This window comes from Fukomys damarensis, unplaced genomic scaffold (assembly GCF_012274545.1).
Source record: "Fukomys damarensis isolate Sample0158 unplaced genomic scaffold, DMR_v1.0_HiC HiC_scaffold_39, whole genome shotgun sequence".
Classification (NCBI taxonomy): domain Eukaryota; kingdom Metazoa; phylum Chordata; class Mammalia; order Rodentia; family Bathyergidae; genus Fukomys; species Fukomys damarensis.
Window position 1 is genome coordinate 32,536,981 of NW_022900951.1, and position 18,343 is coordinate 32,555,323.

The 18,343-nt window shown below is 37.1% G+C and overlaps 1 protein-coding gene across 1 annotated transcript in view; it reads left to right on the forward strand.

The window, feature by feature from the left end:
• Window positions 1-18,343, forward strand: part of Lancl3 (LanC like 3) — a 101,278-nt gene that overhangs the window by 696 nt on the left and 82,239 nt on the right. Inside the window, exon 2 of the mRNA XM_019209324.2 lies at window positions 5-120. Within this exon, the coding sequence (XP_019064869.1) occupies window positions 5-120 (116 nt within the window). The remainder of the gene's footprint in view (window positions 1-4; window positions 121-18,343) is intronic.

Sequence of the window (18,343 nt, forward strand, 5' to 3'; positions counted from 1 at the left end):
GCTCTGTGCGCCGTCTGCGCGCCCGTCTCTTTCCTGGAGTGCGGCTCCGACGAGCTGTTTGTGGGCCGCGCGGGCTACCTGTGTGCCGCGCTCGTGCTCAAGCAGAAACTCGCCCAGGAGGTAAGAGGCGGCCCGGCCGCGGTGGGGGCGCTCGCCACCTGCCCGGCGCTACCCCGGAATCCCTGTGGCCCGCAGCACCGCCCCTGGGTGTTCTTCTCTGTTACTCTTTGTCTGGCGCTGTCATTTCTTTAATCTCTTAAGGCTCATCTTTCTTTCGCTTTTGTCCTTTTTCCCCTCCTCTCTTTTTCAGCCTCTCCTTTGTTGGGATTTCGCGACTTTGCTTTTTTATTCCTGTTTAACACTGAACGAACGTGGCATCATTCCAGATTCCTCCTTGCTGGGTAGCTTTTGGGAACTGACAGTGTGGTTCTTTCACATGAGACTTCAAAAACTGAAAAATGGAAGGGATTTCCTTTCTTTTGACCCTGCTGTCAAAATCCAGGGCACCCCCAAATGTTAAGAGTAAAAGAAGAGTGAAGGAACTTGTAGGGGCTGATGTGCAAGTCCCCTGGGTTCTGTAACGAAGAAAATTGTTCCTGTGTTGGTCTAATGTGATTTCTACCTTGCTTACTGTTTAGTTCATACTGTGGTTCTTATCAAATGCATATCTGAAGGACGCATCCTCTTTTCAAATATATAAATGTAGACAGAAATGTACCCCCACGTTGGTCAAATGTGCATTCTTCATGTTAAAATGTGTACTTGGGATAGCTGAGACTACAACACTCTTGACAAGGAATTAATTAATTAATTTATGTGTTTTTGTACCTGGGATCAAACTCAGGACCTTGTGCTTGAGAAGCAGGCACAGCGCCACTCAGCTAAATCCCTGGCCCCTTGGCGAGGAGCCTTGATGAATAGCTTTTCAGTGAGTTCTTGAAAAGAATTGGATTTCACAACTATGGATATATATTCGCTTTGAATACAGCATATGCCAGTTCCTGTGGAGTAGAGGGGGGAAAAAACCTCTAAAAGATCATAGTACTAGAACTGAAAGAGAGGCACTTTCATTCATAATCCACTGGAGGCACATGTTGTTCTAGGGTAGAAGTGACACATTTAACTTGGCTTCGGTGAGAAGGGCATATGAAGAAAAATTAATGGTATAAAGTGTATCTTAAAAATATAATTAACTTAGATAACCTCTACAGAGACAGATGATATCTTTCGATTTATTAGCAGGTGAGGTTTATTCAAGTGAGAAGAAAGATTATTAAAGAATGTGCAGTGTATTAGCAGGGCAGCAACGGTCTGTGTGACAAAGTTGTCTTGAAATAGTTCACTCTGTTTCTGAGTCACCGTTATCTGCTAGCAGTTTCCCAGGAGACCTACCAGTTGTAGAAAACGTTTTAGAAGGCCACAGCTATTTACATATCATTTGCATTACATTTACATCTGCTTCCCAGACCTTGCAGTCTGGTAGGCAGTTTTCACATTCGTTTTTTCCCAGTTGTTTTCCTTAATCTCCCTTCTTCCTGTTTCCATACTTTGAGACCTCTGCTACAGAATGTAATGGTAGAGTGGAAGACCCACCAGGTTATATACCGAGAACCAGAGCAGAAAGACTCTGCCTGAAAACTAGGGGTCCAAGAGCAGTCTGCAGTACTGATCCAAAAAGATATTTAAGACCTTTCTTTTGCCCCCTACCAAACAAAATCTGTCTCTTTTTTTGTTTGTTTGGTTGTTTTTGTTTTTTTTTCCTTTGGTACCGGGGATCAAACTGAAACTCTGAACCTTGCACTTGCAATGCAAGTGGCAGCACCACTGAGCTAAATCCCTGGCCCTTGAAGTCTGTCTTTTTATACTAATCAAGTGAGGTGCTTTGGCTCCTGTTTCCAGGAAATGGACCAAACTCTAAAGTTAAAAAAAAAAAAACTCTTACTTTGTTAGATCACATAGTCTCAGGGCTAGCCTCAACTTCAGAAATTCAAGAAATTCAAATTTGTAAGGTGTAGGGTAGGGTCTAAGCAAGCCATCTTCACCCCCAAGTCTGCGTCAACACTTGGTTCTACTCTCAATAGATGATCCATAAACATTGATAAAACTGAATTTTCAACTTGTGTGCCATTTCTCTATGAAATCTGTCGTTATTCCAGGGATCACCTCCCTCCGATATCATTTATATTCACCTTTCTCTGACAGTTGCCTTGGTTATTACCCTAGCTTATATCTTCTCCGCGCTACTTGGTGCATCTTTGACACTGAGAAGTACAGTGTACTGTGACAAGTACATTAAAGTCTCAGCTGGATTCTCCCACTAAAGCATTCCATCTACCTTTAGGAAAGCAGTTTTCTTAACAATACTTTTCATTATGTCATTTGCCTGCTCAATATCCTGTGTGGCTCCTTATTATCATTTTTCCTGTGGCATCTCATCTCACAGTTCAGTACTTAAAATGGCTGACAAAGTCCCACATGATCTAGCCCCCTGCATACCTACTTCTCTTCTTGCTTACTTTTCCTTACCCATACTTGTTTTCTTGCTGTTTTCCGCATTCTTCTGTCTCAGGCTGTTCGTTCTCTCTATTCTTTCTGCTTGAAACACTTCCCCTTGGTACTGTTATAGCTAGCTCCACGACTGTCTATGGCTCTTTACCTCCTTGGTGAGGACTTTCCTGTCTGCTCTATTTAAAACTGCAACCTCCCTGGGTCTACCCTCCTGCATGATTTTACTCAGTTTATTTATTTATGTCTTCATTAGTTAGAAAATAAATTCCATAAGGCTAGAGATTTCTTTGTTTCATTGCTATAGCCTAAGCATTACCATACTTCCTTTAACATATTTAGGTACCCTACTTTTCTTTTTTGCAAATATTTTTACTCCATGGTTTGCTTTATTGCTTATCTTTAATGACATCCTCATTATCAATATTTTCCTTTATGATGGTCTTGTATTATGTTTAAAGAAATCCATTCCTATTTCTGAGGTCTCAGAAAATACTTGTTGAATGAATGAATTAAATAATTTTAGCTTACAAATCTTTCTTCGATCCAACTGACCCATTAGATCACTGCATCTTAAACGTTAATGTGAGTGGGATTTACCTACAGATCTTGTTAATGAAATACAGATTCTTATTTAGGATTAGGACAAGGTCTGAGATTCTGCATTTCTAATAAGTCCCATAGGTGATGCTAACGTTGCTGCTGGTCCATGGACCATAATTTGAATAATAAGGCAATACTATAGTACACACGTTTTGGCGTTATACCAGCCATGTCTACTGAGACATATAGAAGTGTTTTTGAATCTTGATATATTTATTTTTTTATAAGGCTGTCATTTAGAATGCTGATGACTATATCTTGCCATGCTTTCATTGTAAGGACCCACAAGAGGAGTTTATTTCAAGATTTAAAAACAGAAGTAGGTATGCTCCTCCTTAGCATTGATTGGATTACTTTAATACATTATGTATCTATGTGTCTCACTTTGTGCTGGCTACTAGGAGGTATGTGGCCAAAATTAGGGGCCATATGAACTAATATAGAGTGAGTGCCGTGTAACATGTATTTTTTTGTATCAGCACTTGCCCCTGGGTTTATCTAATTTGTTCTTTCCTTAATTTATCTTTTCTAGATTTTCCCCTTTCTGTTTGATTCTATTGTTTGCATGTTTACAAGATTCAGAGATAAAAAATATTTTGTGTATGTACAGAGAGAGACATACAGACAGAGAAAATCGCCATGTCCAAGAAATATATTTTCACTTAGCTTAACCCTCCTAGAAATACTGGCTTTGAGGGTTTGTTGTTCACATATCCTTGAGCAGTGGGGCACTAAATTCCCAAGAAATTAGGCCATATATATTTTTATTAGGTCTATTCTGCTTTCCACTAGTTGACAGAAATGTAACAGGAATAGTAGAAGGGTCAGAGGAAGCCGAGGACACCAGTTAAGATGACTTTCACATAATGTAACATTTTTGAGCCTCAATTTCTTCACTTGCAAATGGATTAATAAAAACTTCATTGAACTATTTTGCCACTCATTCAATTGCTCGTTCATTCATTTAGATCAGGTTTTTTTTCTGGTGCCAGGCACCTTTCTAGATACTGTGATTCAGTACTCCATGACAACACAAAACGTATAATTTGGTTGTGATAAGTGATTTGAAACAAATAAACAGAAATGCGGGCATAGGTGGAATAGCGCTGGGCTGCTGCTTAGGATGGTTAGGTAGAGAGTTTGCAAATGGGGTGTTGTGCCTCATCACTAGAATATGAGAATGAAGTGGCTGCCATAGGAATAGGTATTCTAGGCAAGAATAAAGACCCTGGAGTGTAAAGTGGCTCGGAGGGTTCCAAGAAATGAAAGGTCAGTATAGCTGGAGCAGAGAGTGGAAGATAGAAGAGTTTAAAACCATGACAGGAGACATAGGGAAGCTAAAAATCAGATCCTGTAGGAGCAGGTCGATCAAAGTCAAGAGTTTGCATTTGTCTCATATTTTAATGAGAGAATATATTGATTGCATTTACCCTTTTAAAAGATCACCTGTGTGTGTGTGTGTTTCTATATCAGGGATGAAACTCAGGACATTGGGCTTGGGAGGCAGGTGCAGCACCACTGAGCTACATCCTCAGACCCACTCTTGTGTTTTGAATGGACAATGGATCAACAATATTAAGAATGACTAAGGAGTTTGGGATATAGCTCAGTGATAGAGTTTGTGCTTAGCATGCACCATGCACTGGGTTCAATCCCCAGTGTGAAAGCATAGTACAAGGAGGACTAATTTTGTGGCCCTGAGCTCCTTTTGTGCTAAGGACTACTTTATCATTCTGGTGAAAGGTTTAGAAACTCTTCTTATGCATTTTTTTTTGTACTAGGGATCGAACTCAGGACCTTGTACCTGTGAAGCAGGCAATGGCACCTCTGAGCTAAATCCCTGGCCCTCTTCTTACATATTTTTTTTGAGACAGGGTCTCACTATGTAGTTGAGACTGACCTGGAACTCACTATGTAGCTCAGGCTGGTCTGAAACTCACAGTGATCCTCCTACCTCAGCTTCCCAAGTGCTGGGATTACAGGTGTGTGCCACCAGGCCTAGCCTACATTTTCAAATGTATAAAATAAAACACATAGTATTACGAAGAAAGCCAACTCACTGCATTACAGTTATCAAAACATTTTAAATGTGATGCAGTAGCATTTGTGCTTTTTATTATCACATTAAATAAGATTTTGCAATGAGCCTAATGGCTATGGTACTTTTGTTTTTGTTTGTGTTGTTGGTGGTGGTTATGGTGGTGGTGGGTTTTTTTGGTACTGGGAATCAAACTCAGGACCTTGTGCTTGTGAGGCAGGTGCATGCCACTGAGCTAAATCCCTGGCCCAACTATGGTACTTTTGAAACAGTGTTGAGGGTCAATGGTATTTTGAGACATCTTCAACAACTTCTGTGTGATATGCATATATCTGTGATTTCTATAGATGACAAAGTCACAAGGGCTATTGGTGGTTATGATCTGCATTTGTAATAAATGGGAATGCTCATTTGTTTAAACAAAATGGGAGATACAGATGTGGTATTTCTCAGTTAAAGGAGACCGGTTTAGAACGTCTGTGCTGACCACTCAGATAAAATAGCTAACTGGTGCTTGGCACATAGCAGCTGCTTCATGAAATTAATGTTAGCCCCTTTGCCTTTACTAATAGAAAATCCAAGGCAATTCTGAACCTCAGCTAGAAAATGATACTCAATTCAAGATATGTCTTTCTGCTGTGATTAGAAAAATTGCAAAGGTGTTAATTGGGTCCTTAGTGCACTCCTAAGGCAGGTGACAAGCAGCTGTATAAGTGAGTATGCTTTGAGCTGCAAAAAATAGAATGCTCAATAACAAGTGTTTGAAGCCACATGTGGTGGCATATGCCTGTAGTCTCAGCACAAGGGAGGCTGAAACAGGGACATTGCTTGCTCCCAGGAGTTCAAGGATATCCTGGGAAGCATAGCAAGACCTCACTTCAAAGAAAACCAACCAAACAAAAAAGTGATTGAATGGGAATATTCATTACCCTATTTAACAAGTATAGAGGTAGGCCATTCCTCTGGTTCAGTAATTTAGGAGAGTTAACACAACCCATACCCTCTCCAACCACTTTCTCTGCTATTCTTCTGTGTGAATTGTATCATCCTTTAATATTCAAGATGGCTGCTCCCAGTCAAAGCATCCTGTTCCTGTACAACTGAAGGAAGAAAGGCAGCTCTGGGTTTTTTCCAGCATCTCTTTTTATTATGTAGAATGCTCTATCCTAGAAGAATTTCCCTTCTGACTCATTGCTCGGCACTTGGCCTATGGCCAGTTCTAGTTTCAGGGAAGGTGGGAAGGCTAGTGTCTTTTATTTCTAACTTTTAGAATTGGATACAAATTCTGACCAGAAAGAAGGAAGAAGGAAATGGCTGTTGGGAGGTTAACAAAATGTCTGCTCTTTGATATCCCTTAGCAAATTTGCCTGTAGCCTTTTACCTCCTTTATCGATTCACATCTCCCTTTAGTGTTTCTCTTCCTTTTTTCCAGGTCACCTCCATGTCCCATGACACCTATAAGGTGTTTTGCTTTTGCTTGCAGATGTCAATCAAATACAAGCCATGTTATTAACTATTAATTAAATATTAAGTTATTGAGTATTGAGGATATATTTTATGGCAACAACTATTTGAATTTCTCTAGTTTTTTTCAAACTTATACTCACAAGATAAACTCAATCAGATGCTACAAAATAAGCCTTCTTTGAACTACTAGTTAACTTTTTTCTTTTTAAAGAAAAAAATATTCAGTAAAATGTTTATATTTCTATCCAGTTACACAAATGATGATGTTATACATGTATTCTACAGCTTTCTTGCTTAGCCTTGGACATCTCTGCACATTCTGCATAGAGAAATGTCTCTTTTTATTTACTGGTTAAATGTAATGGCTGTAACATGACTTAACTCTTGTGAATGAACATTGAAGTTCATTCAAGTTTTTTTTTCATTTTTTGCTATGCCAAATCATGCATATACACATATACAATGCATACACATAATATGTATATACATATATACATTATGTCTTTCTATATATGTATCTTCGCCTACTTTTGAAAGATGTATATTTGGGATCAATTTTTAAAGACACAATTCCTGGGTCAAAGTGTACATATTTTTTCATTTGATAAAGATATTCAAATTGCTTTCCAAAAAAGTACATCCATTTTCTTCCCTCCACCAGGGTTTGGGATTTCCTATGGTCTCACATTCTCTGCATCATTGGATTTCATCAGAATTCAATATAAATCTAACTGATTGCACTTTCTAGGGTAGAAAATGAGCCTCCTTGTTTTCCATTTTAGTTCTTACCAAAAAGAATTTTATGTTCAGGACTTCACACAGTCTTTGGATTTGAGCAGTCCCCATGAACTCTGAAGTTCAGCTTCCGATGACAGCAGTGTTAAGGAAGGTGGATTTTTAAAGGCCAGGTCCAATTCTTAATTGCCTGATTATAGACCTGCCAGAAAGTAGGACATGTCTGTGTGCTGTGGTTTAACTCCTTTTTTACTCGTGACCCAGAACACTGTGATGCTAAGAGAATGTAACAGGAACTAACAATGATTTACTACTTATTTCCATACATTTTTACTTCACATGTATTGTCACATGTATCATGTCATGTATATGTAGCTTTCATGTACTTAAGTATAACTATATTTTTAAAGTTCAATTTTTCCATTAAATAATTGCATGGATTTATGAGGTACAATGTGATTTTTCAGTATTTGTACGTATACCTTGTAGGATAAACAAATGAGTCTAATTAACATACCAGTCACCTCACATACTTATTTTGAAACATCCATTATTGTTAACTATAGTATAGTCACCTTGGTATGGACTACCTTACCAGAATTTATTCTTCTTGTCTAACTTATTTTCTTTTTTCCCACTCCTCACCCTACTTCTGATAATCCCCATTCACTCTCTACTTTAAGTTCAACTTAAGATTTTGCATATATATCAGACACAGGTTGAGGAACTTATTCTGGATCATGCAGCTAGTCGGTAGCTGAGATAGGGCTCCATCCCCACAGGTTGGTCTCCACATCTGTTCTTTCTATTAGTATTCCTCATACTCCAATATGCACATGAATCCTGGGCATCTTGTTGAAATTCTAGTTTGGATTTAATGGGTCTGGGATGAGACCCAAAAGTCCGTATCTCTAGTGAGGATTAGGTGATATCTGTTGCTGATCCATTGAGCAGGAAAATACAAAAACTCCAAATCACTCTATTCCCGATTATGAGTTTTATCATTTGTCTTTGTACTGAGAGTTTCTTTTCCCACAGATGCCAGAATATTAGCTTTCCAGCTTTTAGTTTATGCTGAAGGAAGGAGGCACCACCTGGCACAGTTGCTGGCAGATTTGGGGGTTCTGTTAACATGTTGAATGAATATACACATGCATGAGTTTCTTTTTTCAAATAAATATAATTTTACATTGTACATATAAGTTTCTAATTTCCTTAAATAAAACATATCCAGAAGTTTTCAATTATTTCATGATAATACAACTAAAAACACTTTTTTACAACATTCCCAAATCAGACAGAAAATATGAGATCGATACCACACTTCCATTTAAAAATCGTTCAGTTAACTTTACCTGTACGACAAAAGTAGTTTTGCCTCCCTCAACTCTAAATTAATTTAAATTGAATATGTGCAGATTTTTTCCATTTTATTTATAAATCTTTTTGACACGTTAACTTAACAGACATTCTCAAAGTAAACCAGAAGTTTATAATTTATTTGTACTTTTTCATCTCTCACTATACATTCCACGGAAACCCAAATATATTATTTTTAGTCTAATCATTTGAAGAAACCATAGCTCATAATTTTCTTATTACTGAGTAAATAATTTGGAGAAATAAGCACAGTAAAAATCATTTTAAGTGTATTTAACTTTAAATGTACAGAATTATTTTGCCAGCAATTTAAACTAGTGTTCTATAAAAAGGTTGTTTCACTAACATTTTATTATAAGCATTGACCTCTGAATATGAAAATGATAGATTGTATTAATTTCTTATTTGCTTCTTGGCTGAGTTCACTTTTTCTGGTTAATTTATTGAATGATGCTTATTATGTGACCAGCACTTACACAATACACACTGGATTTCCTCCAGATGGTAGAGAGGTTCTTTCATATTCCTGCATAGAGTTAAGATGGTCTCTTCATAAATTGACCCAAAAGTCCTGGATGTGTTCCAGTAAGTGTTTCTCTAAATAATACAGTTTTACCAATTTTTTTCTTACCTACAATCTTTAATTAAGTACAGTGGGTTAGAGGTTTGGTTTGTCTCATCAAACATATTGTTCTCATGCATTATTTATTTGTATCTAAGTATCACTTCTCTCTTCCTAATTATTTTCTTTATGAACTTAGTTACTAAGGAAACCTGTAAAGTTCACCAACCCAATCTTGGGCTGTTAGGCACTTGGACAAAATCAATTTTGAAGAAAACATTTGATACATTCATTCTTTTTGCAAGCTGAGCAAAGGGATACTTTGCTTTCTGAACAGCTTTAATCATTCAACACTTCTGATAAATGAGAGATAAAGTCTTATAGACTTCATGGGTGAGAACATCATGTAAATGAGAGGTGGTAAGACAAATATTGGCCGTAGCATAAATGTGCTGTTAGATGCTATTGTGTCCATCTGCTTGCTCCTTGGCTATGCATGGAGTGAATTCCCCCTGCTCAGTGGTGTGTTGAAAGCTGGTGTCCATGGCAACCAAAGCATCACCAATTTCAAAGCAAGTACTTTGGGGACCAGCTGAATCTCCACACATACAATGACATTAGGAAGGAACCACCTTCCTAATAGTCTTTCCAGTTATCCAAAGCTGAAGAGGTCCAGTGCGCAATCAGAAAGGAAGTACTGTTATAACGCACATATTAGCAGGACATAATTTTCCTTTATTAAAATGCTTTGTTCTTTCTTTGTGAGGCAGAGGATAGCACAATGTATTACAAACTGTTGAAGTAAATTAGAGTTTCACTGAAAGCACTGAAACAGGGTGGTTAAGAACAGAGCTTTCAGATTTGAGTAGCCTTGAGATGGAATTCTGGCTCCAGTGGCTCAGTAGCTGGTTGATCTTAGGTAAGTTGCTTAGCATCTCTGAGGCTAAATTTCCCTAACTGTAAAATGCAGTCAAAGCAGCATCTGCCTCTTAGGGGTGCTGTAAAGAGCCACTGAGAATGTGTATGTAATGTGCTTAGCAGAGGATCTGCTAGGCACAGGAAGTGATTCTGTATGTCAAGCATTATTTTATTATTATTTTAAGGATTATTACTATGAATGTGAGGCAAAAATTTGTGTTGACTCCGTAACATAGGTATATTTTTCATATACTTAGCCAGTCTATCTATTATTACCTGTGATGGTTTTCATTGCTTCTGTGTCCCTGGTGGCAACAGCAGACTTTTGAGATTTTACACAAAGGCCATAAAGGACTGGAGGGAAATAGCCTCTGCTCTGCCATGCAGGAGATTAAACTGAGCTGTTCAGATAGATTATATGTCAAAGTGAATTGATTGGCTGGCATCGCCCTGAACATGAACCTATGTGCATTACCCTATGCACTTATTCCAGGGAAAGGGTTCTTTTTCTTTTTAAAAAGTTTAGGTTCTTTGCAGGCTTCATTAGGAAATGGCTTGCCTGTGTTTCTGATTTGTACTTCTCTGCGTACATTAATTGATTGGCTTAAAGCTACTATAAGTTGTTAAGGAGGTTCCGTTGGAATGCTTATTTCTTGTCCCGTCCCCTACTTTTGTATTCTGAGAGGTGAACTCAAGGATCTCTTCTTGCTGTTAAATCTCATCTTTGCTCCTAAAGATTATTAGCTTGCATGGCACTAACTTGGAATTTCAGAGGAATATCAATAGTTGTGACTTTGTTGAAGTGACAACTTCAAATGAGTTTTCCTCAGCAAATGTTCCAAATCATGTGCATTTGGTAGCTTGCTTCAGAAAATGATTAATATAATTAATGATTTTTTTCAAGTGTTTCTTCAGCTTCTGGTACAGAAATGATCTTTTCTTGCATTAGTGCACTTTCCTATTTGTATTGGAAGACTGTGTTATAGGCTTTCTATCAGTTTTATAAACTTAAATATGCATTTCATTTTTCACCTTCTATATACTATTTATATTCACTTATAAGATAACACTCTTAATAGTAACAATTACACTACTTTGCCTTATTCCTAATTAGTGAAGTGTCAAGTATATTAGTTCTGATAATGACCCTCATTACTACACGAACTGTGTGTAGGTCTTGGCTATAATCTTCATGTTGATCTCTTACACTTTTCTCTGAGGCCAGTGCTTCTCACACTTGAGCATGCATTAAAATTCCTAGAGGGTTTGTTAAACACACACGACTTGGCTCTACACCCAGAGATTCTGACTCAGTAGGTCTAGAGTTGGGCCTCAGAATTTGTACTTTGAGGTTCTGAGTGATGCTGCTGCTGCTCCTGGTCCGGGTAATCTATTTTAAGAAAATTTTTTTCAGCTTTAATTGAGTTTATTGGTACATTTTAGGTATACAGTACAGTTACATTCATCGTTGGGATCTTGTACCTTTACATGACAGGTCTTGGTTATCATTTTTTTCCCCTTGTCCCTGCCCTCCCTTCAGCCCCTCCTCCCCTCCCTATCTCCAAACACTTTATTTCCATATTTTCATTAACTCATATTTTTTCTTTTCACTTATTACCCTTCCCCCTACACATTCCACTATCCCTACACCTTTAGCCTCTTTCTTCCCATTTCACAATGTCAGTAATCTTATTTGGATCTTATGTATTATTATAGTTTATTCACACCAGAGAAACGATTCGGTATTTATACATGTGTGACTTATTTATTTCACTTAGGAGTATATCTTCAATATGTATCCATTTCCCTAAGAATGAATCTATTTTCTCATTCTTTATGGCTGAGTAGTATTCCATTTTATAGAAAAACCACATCTTCTTTATCCAGTTTCCAACTGATGGGCAAATGGGCTTTTTCCAAGTTTTAGCTATAACAAACTGTGCCGCTTTAAACATGGGTGCGCACATATCACTGTGATATGATTCTTTTAGTTCTTGTGGAAAGACACCCAGCAGAGGGAAGGCTGGGTCAAATGGAACATCCAGTCCAAGTTCTTTGAGATACCTCCATATTGATTTCCACAGTGGTTGCACCAGTCTGCACTCCCACCAACAATGGAGAAGGGTTCCTTTCTCCCCCATCCCCGCCAGCATTTGTTATTGTGTGATTTCTTGATAGCAGCCATTCTTTGTGGGGTCAGGTGTAATCTTGAACTATAGCACTCTGAAAAAAGAAATTGAAGAGGATATAAAAAATGGAAAGATCCCCTGCTCCTGGCTAGGAAGAATCAACATAGTGAAAATGACCATACTACCAAAACTGCTAATCAGATTTAATGCAATGCCAATTGAAATTCCAACACTATATTTCACAGAACTAGAAAAAAGAATCCAAAAATTCATTTGGAACCAGAATAGACCTAGAATAGCAAAGGCCATCCTAGGCAACAGACACATGGCAGCGGATATAACAATTCCCAATCTGAAACTATACTACAAAGCCACTGTGATAAAAACAGCATGGTACTGGCAAAGAAACAGATCTGAGGATTAGTGGAACAGAATGGAAGACACAAAAACAAATCCAGATGTACTCAGCTACCTCATCTTTGACAAAGGAGCTGACCATCCTTAGTGGAGGAAAGATAGCCTCTTAAATAAATGGTGTTGGAAAAACTGGATTTCAACCTGCCAAAGATTAAAACTGGACCCTTATCTTTCACCATGCACTAAATTAAAATCGAAGTGGATAAAAGATCTAAATATTAAATCAGAAACACTAAATTTGCTTGAAGATAAGTTAGGCAGAACTCTGGAAGATATTGACATAGGAAAAGACTTCATGAACAAATCCTCAGTAGCATGGGAAGTAGCAGAAAGAATCAACAACGAGGATCTCATCTTATTAAAAAGCTCCTGTACAGCAAAAGAAACCATCAACAGAACTAAGAGACACCCTACAATGTGGGAAAAAAATTTTACCAGCTGCTCCTCAGACAAAGGACTATTATCTAGAATATATAAAGAACTCAAAACGACCAGCCCCCCCAAATATAAAGACCCAATTCAAAAATGGGCATCTGAAATAAACAGACATTTCTCAGACAAAGAAGTAAAAGCAGCAAGTAAATATATGAAAAAATGTTCCACATCACTGGTCATTCGAGAAATGCAGATGAAAACAACACTGAGAAACTTTTCTTTAGATACACCAACTAACCTTAGCCAAACATTTCTAAAATGTGGAAACTAGATGAGGGCTTAGGGAGGTAGTATAATAAGCTCAGTAATAAGCTTAAATAAGTCAAAGGGATAGGACTTACTATATGGCAGGCACTATAGGTGTATTTTTCTATTACAGATGAGAGAATTTTAATTTAGAGGGATGCAGTAACTTACCCATCATTGAATAAAAATTACAGTATAAGAAAGTACTCTACATTTGTTGCTAACTTCCAGAAGCCTTTGAGTCCCAGCTTTCTGGACACTAGAAAGGTTCATAAACTGGAGTTTTCAAGTACCTCTGAGGGGAGTAAAGATGTGGGTCAGGTCTGAACGGAGAATTAGTTGAAATTTTGACAGAGTACAGTTAGACTCCCAGAACCTTCCCCAATGCAATTCAATGGTGCTGTTAGACCAGGTTTCCAGAAAGCTGACCGGGAGTTATGGGTTCACATGTGTGCTGAAAAAGGAAGAAGTGGAGGGTAGGGAACCTACTACCAAGGTTGTAGTTTTAAGCTGAGTTCCAGCCTCTGCCTTATCCTGTAGGGTAGTTCTGGAGTATAAATTACACTCTAGACAAGAAGAACACTCTTACAGATGGAATAAGCTCCAAGTGTTGGAGCAACAGAGTATGTAGACTTTCTGATATACCAGCTCTCAGTGTTCTGTCAAAGTAACTATTGTAGTTCCCAAGGCTTCAGGGGAAAGCTTCATGGGATAATTTTTTTATAAGTGAAGCACATAGACAGAGTCACAAAAGTAATAAGGAATGCTTGTCAGGGTAGGTAGGAACACACACTGTTACTTTTCTTGGGCCTTCCAGATCTTGGTAGAAGTTTGGAGATTCAATTTCTTGATAAATGTAATCAGATAGGCTTGGCTTTGAGGCTCAAGGCACATTCAGGTCAAGAGATGTTAAAAAAATAGCAGGATGACATCCAAGTTTGCATGCTGAGTTGTAAGAACCCCCCGCGCACACACACATACGCACACATACACAGCATACAAACACACATGACCTTTTCCTCAGATTGAATTCCAGAGCACTGGCAGTCAAATTCTTCACCAAGAAGTAGATTAAAAAGGGTCCATAGTGTTCAGATAGATATGAGAAAAACAATCCCACAAATATTCATATTTGGAGGGATACTCCATCCCAATGTACCTAATTATGACTACACTGTCTTGTCATCCTACAATAAAGTTCACCAACTGGCTAGCTCTTTCCAATACTCAGAGTTACTATTGGGCTTTTTAAAATGAGTCTCTTAAATTAGAACTATCAGTCAGAAGGCATTTGGGAGAAGCAGCTGGTGTGAAAAGTAGTGATCCTAATAAATAAATAAGAAGACTAAGCTTCAAGGAAACAGATAATACTGGAAGTGTGCTCTAGAATGGATCTGGAATGTATCTCCCAAACGCATGTGTTAAAAGAGTTGGTCCCTAGCTTGGTCCCGTTCCAAGGTGGTGGAACCTTTGAGAGGTGGGGTCTTATGAGAGATTTTAGGTCATTAGGGGTATGCCCTCAAAGGGGATTGTGGGACGCCAGTCTGTATTTACACTTTCTGCTCTGAAGTGAAGCATTCCTCTGCCATGCATTGCTGCTGTCATACACCACCCTCACCACAGGCCTACAATCAAATGGTCAACCAACCACATACTGAAGCCTCTGAAACTAAGCCAAAATAAATGTTTTCCCCCTTTTATGCTGGTTACCTTAGGTATTTTCTTACACTAACAGCAAGCTGATTAAGAAAATTTCTCAAGTACCCAAATTTATATTCTCGGAGAGAAAAATGATCACATGTAGAAACAAAAGCAGCCTATAATTGAAAGGAACATTCAGAGAACAGAAAAGAATTAAGGATATGACAGTAATAATAATAATTCAGTGAAGGATTAGAATATTAAATTGAATAAATGCTCTGCAAGTTCAACCAAAAGAAAATGAGATTGATAAAAAGAGAAAAGGTTAATTAGAGAAAATCTAACTTCTGTTTCATAATCAGTCCAAATTAGAAAATGAAGTAAAGGGAGAAATTTTTGAAAAATCTAAATCAAAAATATTTATATAAGCAAAAACATGAGTTGCTGTATTTAAAGGACCTAACAGTATGTTAAATTTAAAAGAATAAAAACAAGATTCTGTAGGCTTTCAGGAAGAAAATAAAAATTAATTCCATGGAAGGATTAGCACTAGATTTTTAAAGCAGCTTAGGAAGCTACAATATGCTCACTTTGGCAGCGAATATTCTAAATTAGGAAGCTACAAGACAAATAGGAACAAGACCTCTAAAATTCATGAAAAAAATTATTTCTCAAATATAATTCGATATCAGCCCAAATAATCAATCAAATATGAGAGTAGAAAAATATATTTATGTACACAAGGTCTTGAAAAAAACTATCAAAACTTTTTTATGGCTTATCCAAAAGAGAATAAACCAAGAAATAGGGAAATCGGAAAATTACAAAACTTGGGGTTCCAGAATAGATGGGGTCACAGGAAACTTCCAGAGTGGTAATAAAGGACAGTCCAGTATGTTGCTGAGTATTCATGCCAAGGGGTGGGAGAAAAGGCAAGAAAAGGAAAAAGGTAACCGTTGTATGTGGTATTGCTCAACAAACACTGATTTAGACAATGTGATATAACTATTTTGGGTGGGTTAGAAATGGAGAGACGATAAGAAAGTTAAATTTTCATCTATGTAAGCAAATTAATAGATATACCTAAACGGTAAAAAAAATAGTTGTATAAGTATGCCATTTAAAAAATATACAGTTAAATTACTGGTAAAATATACAGATAAAAGTGTTTTTAATTTTTGGCCTCAAAAGAGTTGAAATATGGGTAGAAGGGACGGAATAGGAATCTGCCAATATTTTGAGAAACTGTGGCCTTTTTAGATTTTTTCAATATATTTCTTCAAGAAATGAACATCAACAATCGTTTCTCTTAACTGACCTTACCTGTACATTTTGGCTGTAATTTCTCCATAGTTTGTTGTTCTTTATAATTACCCTATTCTTGTCCAGTAATTTTTAAGGTAAACTGTACTGTATATAATTATAGTATATAACACACTGTTAAGGGATACATACAGACAGTGGAGTGGTTACTACAATGAAGCAAATTAACACAACCATTGCCACATGTAGTTACCCATTTTGTTTTTGTTTTTGTGGCCAAAGAAGCTAACAATATTCATTTAACATGGATCTCAAGTGCAATACAATTTTTTTGCCTATAGTCCTCATGTTGTTCTTACCTCTAAACTTCTCCATCCTACATATCTGATACTTTCTGTCTAGTGTTTGACAGTGTTCCTAGAGAACATTTATGATTAATGTGGTCATTTGCAGGTAAATTTTATCAACAGATGTTTCCCATCAAAAATAATATGACTTGATACATCCCTTATATCCTTATAAATTGTACTAAATTAATTAAATGACACATTTTATTAGTTTGTGTAGCTCTATATCAATTAAAAACTTCACATAGTAAAACAATTTTGCCCTACTTTGTAAACTAAAGTACAATATTGAGTAAAATCACGAGACTCAGAACTATATTGAGCTTCTATCCAAGGAGGAGGAAGAGAAAGCTAAGTAAAAATAATTACAAGTGAAAAGATAGATTATTAGAATATAATGGAGACTGGTTAAACCATTTATATAAAGCAGAACAAAAATGAAAGGTTTTCAAGGTAGTGCTTCTAAGATCCTCCAACATTCTAAAATGCTTCCAATCATTCTGATAGTAATTAAAATTATATAACATTATATCTCCAAGCTGTCCTACTTAATTCTCACAAAAGTTCTTCAAGTTAAATATTATTAATGTTTTCATTTACAAAATAAAAAATAGAAAATGTTGCAATGATACATGGTTGAGAAGTGATATAATAGTAACATTTATTGTCCAAGCAAAATAGTTTTCAACCAGTTGGGGACATGAAGACAAAAATCACAAACCAAGATTTACATCTGGAGTAAATGAATTTATGATTCTCCAGTTGACAAGAGATTGAGCACTTTCTAGCATCTCTGTTCTTCCCCAAACCTGGGATCTTCCTGGTGCTTTCACCTGGTGGTACCATTAATGTTGAACAAAATTTCCCATATCTTAAATATACCAATAAATATTGACCAAATGGCAAATAATTGTTTCTATTCATTAAGAGACACATCAAGGGGCTATCCAGAGCTTCTAAACCAGTCTTGGGGACTCAGGACTGAACCAACTGTTTACTCTTAACCTTGCACTTATTTGAGTAGCTTGAAAACTCATAGAGAGGAGATGTCTGGTAAGCATTTGGCTACAAGTAAGAAATTCCTGAATGGAACATAATGAAATAAATGGTAATGTGATGTTGAAGGCAAGCATGAATTCTTAAATGTGTGAATTGAAATTAGGTGGCAAATGAAAAGATAAATTATTATGCACAAATTTCTAACCCCACATTTATTCATTGAGTTTCTTTTGTTATTTTTCTCACAAGCATTTTTTTTCTGTTTCTTTCCCTGGGATCCTTGGCTGCCCTTTTGAGTGTACTGTTCACTGCACATATCATATTTGTTTTCATGCTACACGTTTCCTAGGGAATCTTTCTTTCGTCATATCTGGGACAGCTCTGCACTCTGGGACACCACTTACTGCTTTTTACCATTACTGAGGTGAATAATGGATGCTTTCTCGGCAAACAGATGAGTCTCAATACATATTTACAGAAGGAAGGAATGGAGGCAGACGGAACGGTTTTAATTTTGTGAAATCAAATAAATCCCTTTATTTGATGCTTAAATATACAATCTTAAGAAGGGCTGGCCAGCATTTAAAAACTAGCTCTTTACAAGCTCTACCTAAATGTATTTTTACTTTTTTGGATCTGACAATAGAACCACTCTTAG